We start from the raw sequence: 13,933 nt of genomic DNA, 5'->3' as shown, positions 1-13,933 counted from the left end.
TTATTCATTTAAGGAAAATAACTCTTTTGCCTTTGATCTTCAAGACTTCACCATGGACTTATATGAACATTAAACACAAGTGTTAATCCAAATAATTCTGGTAAATACATTCATCACCAACGAGATGAATGCTACTTGTCTACAGTCACTATAATGTTGAGATAAAGTCAATTGGATTGACAGTTAAATTCTTAGAATTCACATTTGCTTCTTAAAGCCATTTATTGAGATACTCTCTTAATATGAAAGACAACACTCTCACATAGTTAAACAACATGAATGGTGGTAAAAAGTCTACATATCCATCAATAATGTAAGTATATTTTAATGAATCTCTTAATATTTTCTTTTTATATTCATTTACAATAGTAACATATATTTCTTTATATATGATCAACGTGTTTATGATTCACACTCGGTGAATTTTCAAAGATATAATCTTTCATGAATTTATAAGAATTTAAATATCTCACCAGGATATATTGATTCATATTAATTCATATATTAATTCATGCTTATTGAACTTCCAAGAAGTTCAATTTCTTATGAACATATATTAGTTTATATGTTATAATTCACACTTAGTGAATTTCCTAGAAGTTTAATTTCTCATTAACATATATTAGTCCATATATATGTTATAACTCACACTTAGTGAATTTCAATGATTTAAATATAATATTCTTGTGTATTGCATTTTATACACTCACCACGTTCTTTCATGACCATCTCATAATATAGTTATACATTTGATGTCTCATCTTAGACTTTAGTCAATGCAATAACTCACAAGTTGCTTCTTATGCAAATTCTTCTTTTACTATCCGTTTAAAATTATCCATCTAATTTTAAAATGCTGATTTATTTTGTTGTATAATTGCATGTGTTATCCGAAAAACACAAAATAACAATACAACCGAACATAAAAATAAAGTGTAAAACACCTTTTAAAAATAATTCAAACGGATAAAAAGACGACATCTAGATAACAAATCTCAAAGTGTTATTATCTTCAACACCTTCATTGTTCGATCGAAATCATCGCAATGATATCCTTTTATGCCATGACTTGAGGTACTCCCTCAATAGTTCTTTATGAACTCATAAGGATAAGATCCTTATTTCATCTTAAAACTATATACTTAAACAATCAAAATTTGTCCAAAACAACAAGGTGTTAACTAAAAGCACGTTGTGAATTTTAACAGAACTTATGTTCATAAGAACACCAAGTTTTTATTTGATTGTTTATTCTATAAAATAATTTGTTTCTTTAGAAAAGGTTTAAAACTGTTGGTTTCACAAAGAAATCGAATCTAACACGCACGTTAGACTATTAAAATGTTTAGACAAGCGTTGTTTAAAGTTATAAAATAACTCTAACACACTTATTATTAGAAAAATTAAACAATTAGACAAAACCTTTTTTAAACTATTTGTTTTTCTATAGTATAGCATGAAACCTTTAGTTCATAAAACCTTATTAGCCCAAGAGTCACCTCATTAACACATAGTTAAAGTTTTCAGTAACACTTAGTTAAGTCTTCCATTAACACTTAATTAAGGCTATGATTATTGGTGACTTAATGACAGGAATCTTAATAGACACACATGAAAGTCTCATATGTACTTGTTTACTGTAACCCAAATATGGAAGTTTATGTTTGTATTTCACCAAAATGCACTCAATGGATGTCTCCGTGCACTATTTTCTAACACACTCGTTAGAAATAAACGATTACATAAACTGTTATAAAGCTTATTGGTTCATAAAAATAAACCAAATCTAGCCCGCTTATTAAGAATTAAATGATTACAAAAATATTATGAGGCTTATTAGTTTATATAAAATAAACTGCTTCTCACACTCGGTTTAAGAAACGAGACATTTGGACAAACGCTCTAAACCATAATACTTATAACTTGCAATAATTTCTAGCACGCATGCTAGGAAATGAAACATTTACAAAATGTATTGTTTATAAAATACATCCGATCTAACATGCACGTTCGAGAATTTAATGTTCACAAAGAACATAGGTTTACAATTTACACCAATAAACACGGTCTAACACACAAGTTAGAAAAAATAACATTTGAAAAATCATCTTAAATCTTACGATTGAATCATAAATCATTCGTCTTGTATCATGGTATAGGATTTAAGATTGTATCACATCTCTATAAATCCATACACAACAATTAGTACTACATACATATTTTCAAAAAACAAATATACAAGATTGTCGCAACAATCACAAAATAATTTTTATATTTTTTCTGAACCCAATATCCTTAGTAAAAAGGTTTAGATTGCCTTAACAATCTCATGGAAAATCTGTTTTAAGATTGTAGGAATATAGGTCACTTATTATATTAAAATTAATATAAATAATAACGATACTCTCGTTATTAACATAAGAAAATAAGTAGTACAAATACCGTGATATAAAATATAATAAACAATGAAATAACATAACAAATATGTTAGATGATTCAACTCAAGATCTTCAAATGATAAAGTCTTCATCTTGTTATTCAGCAACATTCTCTTGTAATCTTCTTGACACGAACTTAAAAAAAAATAAAATTTCCAACTTTTACCACATCAACAACTTCTAGTAGTCTCTTTGGCTGCAAGAATGAACGAAACAAAAGTTGACGGTTGAGGCTGAGGCACGTGTTCAACACGCTTCCCTTAAAACAGATTCCGCGCCAAATACGAAATACATACTATCAAACACATGCATGTCACTATAAGTCCATGCATGTTAAGACTACCTTTCAAAACCAAGGAAATGTAAAAGGGATGATGAATGGTAGGCTAGAACTTCAAGATAGGAGTTCCTCAAGCTTGTATACCCTTCAAGCCTTTAAGCAAACACCTTGTAGCTAGGATTTGCACTCAAAAATTTTCGTCCTCCCTTGGCCCCTCCTCTTGGCCGAAAATTAGAGAGAAAAGAGAGAGAGAGAGAGTATAAAACTTTTTTTGTTACTTGCAAAAAAGAAGAGTGAAAAAGGAAGTAAGTGTGTATCTTTTGGCACTACCCATGACACCAATTAGAAACCTTGCATGTCTCCACTAACATTTAAAATAACAATAAAATAATAAGAGAAAAAGAGATTCCTTCCTTGTTATTATTATTATTATTATTTTTTAAACATTCCATTTATATATTTGTGTTATGAAACTTATTACTTATAAGTGTAACACAATATATAGGCAACATGCTAGGTAACCATTTTCACATATTGTTATTTAATTATCTTAAATAACACTATGAAATGTTCTCTCTCAAAATATAAATCATCCATATGATTTATTCATTTCACAAGAACATTGTATTTAGAAACCCTTTTCCAAATAACATAAGTGTCAATATTGATTTATTTATGATCATATTATATATAAACAAATATAATTGGTGTTTGTCTAGCTTGTTATTGGGTATGACCTGACTTGGATCATAACGTACTAGTCACATCAATTATAATATGTGTCTTTGGCAGACTGAGTCCAACACAAATAATGCGAATTTAGTCCAAAAAGTTTATTTTTTGCATAAGGACCCTCCACTTTTCTCAATTATTGCCAATTACATCCAAATCACTAACCTCATTAAGTTTAATCGTTATGTCAGGGGTAGACATGTCTTTTCACTATTTCTTTATTATATGAGTAAAGTGCTAAAATCGTCCCTGAGGTTTGGTCATATTTGTGAATTTCGTCCAAAAATATTTTTTTTGCAAGTAGACCCTCGATTTTTCCCAACCGTTGCCAATTTCGTCCAAATTGTTAACTCGGTCTAAATTTAACGTTAACTTATAGGTGTTACTGTCCTTTTACATGTTTGTTTACATTATTGTTATTATGTGTTTGTTTGATGACATATATAACATTTCACGATTCCTATGTTTGAATCCAATATATTATCCGTTTGTTTATTCTTCTTTATTTTTAGTCATATAAAGGGTTTAGCTCAGCGTAATAATAATAACAATAATGTAAACAAATATGTAAAAGGACAGTAACACCCCTGAGTTAACGTTAAATTTAGAACAAGTTAACAAATTGGACGAAATTGGCAATAGTTGGGAAACATTGAGGGTCTAATTGCAAAAAAAAAATATTTTGGACGAAATTAGCAAATGTGACCAACCTTCAGGGACGATTTTGGCACTGTACTCATGTAAAAAAGAAAGAGTGAAAAAGCATGCCTACCCCTGAGTTAACGTTCGATTTAACGTAGTTAGTGATTTGGATGTAATTGGCAAGAATTGAGAAACGTGAAGGGTTCATATGTAAAAAATAAACTTTTTGGACTAAATTCGCATTATTTGTCAAACCACAAGGACGAAAATGACACTTTACTCTAAACAAAAAGTCGGTTAAGACAGAGCATCCAGAGTGTTTAATGTTGTTGTGGGTTGTTTGTTGAAGAACACATACACAAGTAACTATAAAGTAAGTTAATTCATTGGTTTTTATTTATGTAGTTTTAGACCGTATGAAGTTGTTGAGTATTATTTAATATTGTTTAATTCTTCTTTTAATACGTTTAGGGTTGTTACCCAGGCCTTTCTAAAACGTTGTGTTTGATATATACATAGATTATAGATCATGCCGTGGAGTACTTGCTCCACGACTATTGAAATCATTCTGTTACAACCTTGCAAGGTCTATGGACATCTAACAATGCGTGATGTAAGGTTATGGCGGAGTTCTTGCTCCACATTATGTCACATGCGGAGTACTTGCTCCGCAACTATTGAAACCATTATGTTACAACCTTACATGGTTTATGGACATCTAACAATGTGTACTGCAAGGTTAAGGCAGAATAGCCCCTCCATTCTTCCCTTCAACTTTGCGTGGTTAGAACCCTTCCCTTCAACTTTACGTGGTAAGAATGGTTCTAACCACGCACACCATTCTCTTCCATTGGTTGAGGTGACAAATTTCTATTGGTTTGGGCCTCTTTATTCTTATTGTTTATTATTAAAATATATTAAAAATATGAATGAAGAATAATGGGTATAATATAGGTTGAGTGTGGGGATGATTGGTGAAGGAGGTGGTGAGATGTCGAGGATTTGACATTGAATGAAGCACGGAGAATGGCATGTATAAGGCTATGTGCTATACTCGTTTGTTTCATAAAAAAATAGTATCCTTAGACCGATTACTTTTACGTAGTAACTGTGTTTATTTTACCTAAATAAAACAAGCATAATATGTTTCTGGCACAACGCATTTGGTTCAAAGCTAGATTGAATTTAATAGTGAATTATTCATGTGTATACACACTCTAAAGGTAGGTAGGGGTGCTCAAAAAAATCCAAATTCAAATCTGTATCAAAAAATACGAATCCGAATTATCCGATAATTCAAATATATACCAATCTTGGATATCCGAATTTTCGGATTCGGATTCAGATAGTGATTATATTTTTTTAATTATTAAATGATAAATGTTATTAATAAATTCGGAAAATTTTTGGATAATTTGGATAAATTTTTGGATATTTTGGATAAATTTCGGAAATTTCGGATAATTTTTTGGATATTTAAGATATCCGAAATATTTTTAAAAGTAGCTATTTAATTTTTTTTATAATTATTAATTTTTTCGGATATTTCGGATATCCGGGTTACCATCCGATCGGATATTCAAAATTTTAAATTCAGATAGTAAAATCCATTATCCAAAAGGTCCAGATATCCAACTTTAAACATCTTTAGCCCCTATAAAACAGACCCAATAAATTCATTGGAGTAAAGAAAAAAAAAACAACCCCCCACCCCCACCCTCACCTTCCAGAGATGGGCCTCCAACTCGAGCCCGCCACTCTCTACCACTGGCTTTCGATGATGAGCAAAACTACAAAAGGCTATAATTTACTTGTTCCACACGGTTTGGCTTCTACTTCTAGATTTCATATTCTCTTTTTGCTGATTTAAATCCACCCTTTCTTAATATGGTCTACATCCCCTATAGGATAATTCAATTTTTATCAACCATAAATAATTAAATATCATCATCCTCAATATTGTTTATCCTCCTAATTCTTATCTGGCCACATGATTTAAAATACCAAAAGTTTGTTGTCATCTTTTCAATTTTTAAAAGAATATTTCAACCACTTCATTATTATTTTTTTAATAAAGTTGCAATTCTATAATTCTCGAAGATCTTTTTTAACATTTTTCATGTAATAAAGATTTTAAATTTTGACCAATAACTATATGGTTCTAGATCATGGGAGACAAGTCAGAAAGAAAAAAGATAAAAACATGAAATTAAGGTGTCTAAAAAAGACTATAAAAATGTACAATTTTTCATGCAGCGTGTACAAATACCTTTGAGAAAAGTCAACCATACAAGTAAGCAAATTAGACGTCAGAAAACACGCACATACACACGGATTCACACAGTCTTATTTATGTATTTATGCACTTCAATAGTTATGTAACTTATATCCTTTACCATACAACTTCTAAACAAACTCATGCCATTAGAACAAACCATCATTCTCCTCCATCACAACCACCGTAACCATGCCGATCACCCGCCTTTGCTTCGTCTTACCGGCCGACAACGATGATAGACCGGTTGACAATGACCATGATTGCGACCGCGATTTTAAACAACTAGATATCCGCTCACACAAGCATAAACACCGGTCGTGTAATATTCATATCCCCGATGTGATCAGGCGGGCTCTAGCCCGCCTGTATCACACGAGGATTAATATCCGTTCTTGCGGTTTTTGCCACCATGGTGCATGGTGGCGAAGAAACTCGTCTATTGTATTCCATGACATCGAAGGGGTTCATTTCCCAAACGAGAAGGCATTTGCGGGCCATAGCCCGAAAACATTTAGCTACTCCGAGCTTTATATAGGTACTAAAGGGTTTAGTAAAGATGAAATACTCGGAAGTGGCGGGTTTGGGAGAGTTTATAGAGCGGTTTTGCCACGGGACGGGACCGTGGTGGCGGTGAAGTGTTTGATGGAGACCGGTGAGCGGTTTGAGAAGACTTTCGTGGCGGAGTTGTCGGCTGTGGCTAATCTTCGCCACAGGAATCTAGTCCCGTTACGTGGATGGTGCGTTCATGATGATCAGCTCTTGCTTGTTTATGAGTACATGCCGAACCGCAGCCTTGACCGAGTGCTTTTCGGGCGAGCCGGAGCGAGACTCCAGTGGGACCAGAGGCTGAAAATAGTGATCGGTCTTGGTGCAGCTTTGTTTTACATCCACGAACAGCTCGAGGGTCAAATTATACACCGCGATGTGAAAACGAGTAACGTAATGTTGGATTCAAGTTTCAATGCGAGACTTGGGGATTTCGGGTTGGCTCGGTGGCTAGAACATGAGCTCAAGTACCATATTAGTACACCAACAGCAAACCACCGCCGGTTCAGGGCGGCAGAGACCACACGGATTGGCGGCACGATTGGTTACTTGTCGCCCGAGAGCTTCCACACGGGTACTGCCACTGCAAAGTCAGATGTTTTCAGCTTCGGGATTGTGTTGCTTGAGATTGTTTCGGGACGAAAAGCAATCGATCTTACATTCCCGGATGATAAGATTATTCTACTTGATTGGGTTAGAGAACTATCTGATGAAAACATGACTTGGAAAGCAGTTGATCGTCGATTAAAAGACGGGTCATACAAAGTTCATGATGTCGAGCGTATGATTAAACTCGGGCTGTTATGCACGCTCCAAGACCCGAAATCCCGACCCGACATGAAATGGGTCCTCGAAAGCATCATTGAATCGCTTTCGGGCACATATCTTGACCTCCCTGATCTTCCATCTTTCAAAGCTTACCCTCGGTACATCTCGGTATCTCCACCGGTTAGTAGTAGTAATGTTACTAACACCACCACCACACCATCATCAATCACTAATGCAGCCATTTCCGCTAGCACAATCACCTTCGTAACTGCCAAGGGAGACAGTTTGTATGTAACCGCCAGTGTCGGAGACACTGGCGGCAATGACATGATCCCGAGCATGATCTCGGGATCCAATATTACTAAAACCGGATACAGTATCAATGAAAGCATGATCTCAAGCACGATCTCGACCATTAATACGAACCAACGACAATCGAAAATATTCCCAATGGTTAGACCACCACGGGAGATAACCTACAATGAGATCATATTTGCCACGGACAACTTCTCGGACTCTAACCGGCTAGCTGAGCTCGACTTCGGGACAGCGTACTATGGTGTCATTGACAACCAAGACATAATAGTGAAACGGCTCGGGTTGAAGACATGCCCAGCTTTACGGGTCCGGTTTTCAAACGAGCTTTCGAATTTGGGCAGGCTGTGTCACAGAAACTTAGTCCAGCTCTACGGCTGGTGCACCGAACAAGGGGAGATGCTCGTGGTTTATAACTATTCGGCTAGTCGTATGCTAAGCCAACTCCTCTCTCACCGGTCACAACCGGTCTTAAAATGGACCCATAGATACAACATTTTGAAATCACTTGCAAATGCGGTTCATTACCTCCATGATGAATGGGAACAGCAAGTAATTCACAGAAGCATAACCTCATCTGCCATTCAAATCGAGCCCGATATGAACCCGAGGCTCGGGTCATTTGCATTAGCTGAGTTTCTAACAAGAAACGAACACGATCATCATGTGGAAGTAAACACTTCAGTCAATGGGATTTTCGGGTATATGGCACCCGAATACATGGAGTCAGGGGTAGCCACCACAATGGTGGATGTTTACAGTTTCGGTGTAGTGGTGCTTGAGGTGGTGAGTGGACAAATGGCAGTCGATTTCCGAACGCCCGATGTGTTATTGGTGAAACGGGTGCACGAGTTCGAGACCCAAAAGAGGGATTATAAAGAATTGGTGGATTCTAGATTAAATGGAGAGTATGATCATGAAGAGTTGACCAGGTTGGTTAAGTTAGGTATGGCTTGCACGAGATCAAACCCGGATTCAAGACCGACCATGAGTCACGTTGTTAGCATACTGGACAACCGTGCCAGCCTTAAGGAGAGAATGATAAGGAAGGAGAAAAGTGAAGAATGGAAAGAAAGAAACATGTTATCTTTGTCAATAGTCAGGAGAGTTCAAGCTTTAGGAATACAATAGTTTTAATTACACATTTTTCAGGCATATGAAGAACAGAATAAGAGTGTCACAAAGTTGTATGCTGCAAATATGTAAAGATTTAAGTATATATTACAATGTTAGTTGTTACCATTTTTGATTTTAGATTGTTGTGATGTGGACATCGTCATTCGAGTCAATCCCGACCCAGTTCACCAGAGAGAAGAGGAATTCCCTGAACCCGACTTTCCCATCCTTGTTCCAGTCCATTTCTTCTGCATTTATGTAAAATGAATATGGTTAAAATGGCATTTAGCATAACAGATGTTTAGCATAAAGGTAGTAAAATGGGCAGGTCGGGGAACGTTAAAAACAAGTTCAGGTCAAATGCGCAAGTTTTAGCGGAGTCAAAACAGGTCGGTTTGACTTTTGCTTTTATTAAATATTGTAGATGGTTAATGTATCAAATAGGATTGCAGAAAGTATAGGAGGTTTTATGCATTTTGCATACGAATTTAGACCGTTAAGCCTTTCATTTTAGCAGTTAAAGTTAGGAGATTACTGAATCGACTCATGGTAATGTGAGTAGGAGATTTCTCCTTAGGGAAATCATCATTCATAGATTTGATTACGTCCTTCTTGTCGAGCTTCCCATCACCATTTTTATCAAGAAACGAGAACGCGTCAATAATGGAATCAAATGTTGCTTTAAGTTCTGGAGATCCCATTGTTGTTGCCTAAAACAAAATTTTCTTTTATTAAATTTTGCTTAGGAAACAGTTAAAAGAATGAAGAATGTTGTGGTTACCGTGTGGTTTGATGATAAAGTACCACCAAGGAGGTAAATAAGGCACAATACAACTACAAACTCATTAAATTTCATGCCTTTGTTCTTGCCCAAGTCACAAGACTCGAAAAGGTCATTAATTTCCTGTTCTGTGCAGTCAAATTGCAGTTTTTGTAAGCATTTTGTTAGCTCCTCACGGTCAATAATTCCATTTGAATCGACATCTGAATGAGAAAGGAAATGTGAGGAGAAATAAAAGTAAACCAGTTTTTACACCACAATAATAACCAAGAATAAACTCGGGCGTAGTATATGGTTTTATTAGATATCAATAAGTATATATTAGCACTATACTAAAATAAGGCAATAACTACATAGAAGGGGAACCAACAACAAAGTGCGTATACTCGTGAGAATCCGTTTAAAACTCACTGGACCCCATCAATACCCTGCTACCCAATGAAATTTGGTTTTTGAGATTTTGAAATTTGTTCGGTTTCAGTTTTTCCGGTTTTCGCTTTTCTCGGTTTCAGTTTCGGCTTTTTTGGTTATGCCATTTGGGTATTAAATTTTTGGGCTAGAAAAAAAAATTGGCTCAAACTAATGAATTTGGGCCAAAGTGTTTTTGTTAATTAATAAATAATTGATTATTATACATTTGGGTTAAACTATTCACTAAATTCTTATAAATTACTTAAAGTTAAATGTAAAAATTTGAAAACCCATAAACTAGGTTCGGTTTTAATTACATGCAAAACCAAAATCGAACCAGAAGTTTCGTTTTCACAAAAACATTATACCAAACCGTTGGTTTTTGTTTGGGTTCAGTTATTTTGGTATCGGTTCAGTTATTTTTGTTTCATGCAGTATGCACACCCCTACAGAAAAACCAGTGGAAGCTAGACTTGAACCTGAGACCTCCATGTGTTCTTTTTTTAACAAACTTGTTTAATCTGATCTTTTACTAGCTAGGGTCAACATAGTCATACATTGAGAAACAAGCAAGGAGTTGTCTTAAGAAAAACAAACTATTAAGATATCTTAGAGTTAGCTAACTCGAATCAACTGATCATCATCTACTTCATAAGTCTATAAACAACCTATTAACACCTATCACATATTTAATTCTTTGCACACCATATAAACAGGATCCACAAAATGAAAGCATTAACAACTAAACAAGCAAAAGAAGGTGGAAAACAAAATCCTGTTAAACTAACCGTTCTGTCGAAAAACGCCTCTAATCTCTTCCAAACCCTGTCGAAACTGAGGAAACCGCAGAATTATGCTATTGATGGACTTAATTTTGTTATCTCTTTGTGCACTTCTTTGTTTGGCCTCCATCATTTTCCTCTCAAGCTCACTGTCCAACCTCTCATACTTGTCTGTCGAGTTGCAGCAACGCAGAATGCCTCCAAATCTGTTGGATAATGACTTGAGAGACGGGCGTGGACGGGACGTACCTTCAAAAGATATCAAACATGTAATTCACTTGTGTTGGTGATAATATTGGAAGTAACTGAATTCTCTGGTATGTATCAGATATTAGTGCATAAATGTAAACCAATAATTGCCTACTTTGATTATTTGGCATTATATCTCCAACATGATCATAACCTTAAGATAATAATAATAATAATAATAATAATAATAATAATAATAATAATAATAACAGGCAAGCTAGTTCTCAACAATAAAAATTCAAATCACTAGCAATAAGTGCAAAATGAATTAAGCATGTATTTTCTGTGTTGATTTATGCAGATTAGGGCAAAGTTTTAAACCAATAACTGCATTCTAATCAAAGGTGCAAACAAACTGAGCCAAGCCGCTCGCGAGCTACTCAAGATCGGATCAATAAAAAGCTCGAATCGAGCCTAGCCTTTTCAAGCTTGAGCTCGAGCCTTGTACAAGAAGCTCGTTTAGGCTCGTCAAGCCTTAAGGAGTCTTTTGTTTTTAAGTTTGACCTCTTTTGGACTTCTATGTGTTAATTCCACATCGCACAACCGAGCAAAGAACTATACGAGCTCGAGCTAAGTTTAGGCTTTCTTAAAATATATTAAAACCTAAAAGAAATTAATTAATAAATAATAAACGAGCTGCCCAGTTCCAAACCGAAAACTTCAAAATTCAAATATGTTAATGTTCTAAACTTCTAATTCTAGCATGGTCGTAAACTTAAGTTACGTAACGATCGAAGTAAATAACAAAACAATAACGATAACGATCACAATCAAATTACGCAAACTGAAATTGGTATAAGTTTACTTACTCATTGACGATATTATTGTTGTTGGAATGAGATGATTTTGTGTTTAAATCACGCAAATGGAAGAAGAATGAGAATGAGAATGAGAATGAGAGTATTAGTGGAAAGGAAGAAAATGGAAGCATTTTGGTAAGGAATCGGGTTCTTGTAAAACTCGTGAAATCAAACAGTTTCTCTCTTTTTTATATATAAAAGTTTGGTAAACAGTTTCATTTCATGGATTTCTAAAATAACACTTTTTTCCCCCAAAATATTTTATAATTTGAAGTTTCAATACACGTTGAGAAAAGATAAAAATAAAGACGAGATTTCGAAAGAAAGTCAGATAAAAGATGAGATTTGGGGAAATAATGTCGGTAAAGTCCAAATTATTTGTAATCTTGGAGCAAAAGTTCAAATTTTTCAAAAACTTTTTTACTCAAAAAAACCGTCTTGAGAAATTATATTTTTTTTTAAGTTTCCTACCTTTCCCGTCCAAATTTTCAAATTCTTGAAAAATTATATTTTTTACAATTATACCCTTCAACCACCTTGAACCACCACCATCACCAACGCCGTCGGCCCCACCCCATCACCACCACCGTCACTACCACCATAGCCGCCTCCACCACCGCTGCACCAAAACCGAATGACGTCACTGCACCCACACTCACCGGAACTCCTAACAGATTTTTCCGGCCACGAATTAAATGTTATTATTGCTTAAATAGCCATCCATCTTTTTCTCCTCCTACACTTCTGCTGAAACCTGCGATACTCTTCCGCTGTTTAATCGCACCCCCACTCGATCAGGTTAAGCTCCCAGTATCCTTTGAAGATCAAACCCTCTGTTGATTTTTGTTTATTTAATTTACCAGCGGATTATTATCTTTATTGCTTTAGGATTTATTGTATCCCATCTCAATCATATATTAACAAAATAAATTTAAAAAACTATGTTATTTGTTTACGTGACAAATTTATGGAGTAAATAATCTTTTATTTTATTTTCTTTTTAATTTTCAGTCGAAATAGCCTTCTAACAATCGTTTTTGCATGATAAACAGAGTCACCTGTTAGGAGTTCCGGTGAGTTTGGGTGCAGTAACGTCATTCGGTTTTAGTGCAGCGGCTATGGTGCAGCGGTGGTGGAGGCGGCTATGGTGGTAGTGACGGTGGTGGTGATGGGGTGGGGCCGACGGCGTCGATGATGGTGGTGGTTCAAGGTGGTGATGGTGGTTGAGGGGTATAATTGTAAAAAATATAATTTTTCAAGAATTTGAAAATTTGGATGGGAAATGTAGGAAACATAAAAAATAGTCTCTCAAGACGGTTTTTTTTTAGTAAAAAAGTTTTTGAAAAATTTGAACTTTTACTCCAAGATTACAAATAATTTAGACTTTACCGACATTATTTCCCCAAATCTCGTCTTTTACCTGACTTTCTTTCGAAATCTCATCTTTATTTTTATCTTTTCTCAATGAGTCTTGACACTCCAAATTATAGAAGATTTTAAGGAAAAAAATGCTATTTTGAGACTTCTCTCACTAAAAGTGACTATTTTAGGAATTTTCCCAATACTTTTATGTTTTCTCATTTAATAAATGAGCAAACGTGAATAAATAAAGAGTTTTGTTTGATTAAGTAGATATGAACATGAATAAAGATCATGTTCGTTCAATTATGGTCATTAACATATAATGTGTTCATCATTAACGTTTGTTTATATTTCTTATTGCTTGTTTATGTTTATTTCAAACAAATAGTGGTTTATTAGTTGTTAATCATTCGTGGATCTTGTTAATTTTTCT

General features: G+C 34.8%; 1 protein-coding gene and 1 pseudogene across 1 annotated transcript; one reads left to right on the top strand and one right to left on the bottom strand.

Moving 5' to 3' along the window:
* Nucleotides 1–6,488: 6,488 nt before the first annotated feature.
* On the top strand, nucleotides 6,489–9,130 carry LOC143603379 (receptor like protein kinase S.2 pseudogene; annotated as a pseudogene).
* Nucleotides 9,131–9,179: 49 nt separating this feature from the next.
* LOC143603380 (putative calcium-binding protein CML22) lies at nucleotides 9,180–11,469 on the bottom strand. The gene is made up of 5 exons (XM_077080186.1): nucleotides 11,454–11,469; nucleotides 11,096–11,338; nucleotides 9,897–10,099; nucleotides 9,651–9,825; nucleotides 9,180–9,363 (listed from the first exon to the last, which is right to left on the bottom strand). Exons 1-5 carry the CDS (start codon nucleotides 11,467–11,469, stop codon nucleotides 9,251–9,253), a joined length of 750 nt encoding a protein of 249 aa, XP_076936301.1. The 3' UTR covers nucleotides 9,180–9,250.
* Nucleotides 11,470–13,933: the final 2,464 nt, after the last annotated feature.

The sequence above is a fragment of the Bidens hawaiensis genome, unplaced genomic scaffold (assembly GCF_021521415.1).
Source record: "Bidens hawaiensis isolate Kalapana, Puna unplaced genomic scaffold, B.hawaiensis_p1.1 tig00061503_1, whole genome shotgun sequence".
Lineage (NCBI taxonomy): Eukaryota > Viridiplantae > Streptophyta > Magnoliopsida > Asterales > Asteraceae > Bidens > Bidens hawaiensis.
This window is presented reverse-complemented; position numbering and strand designations above follow the sequence as displayed.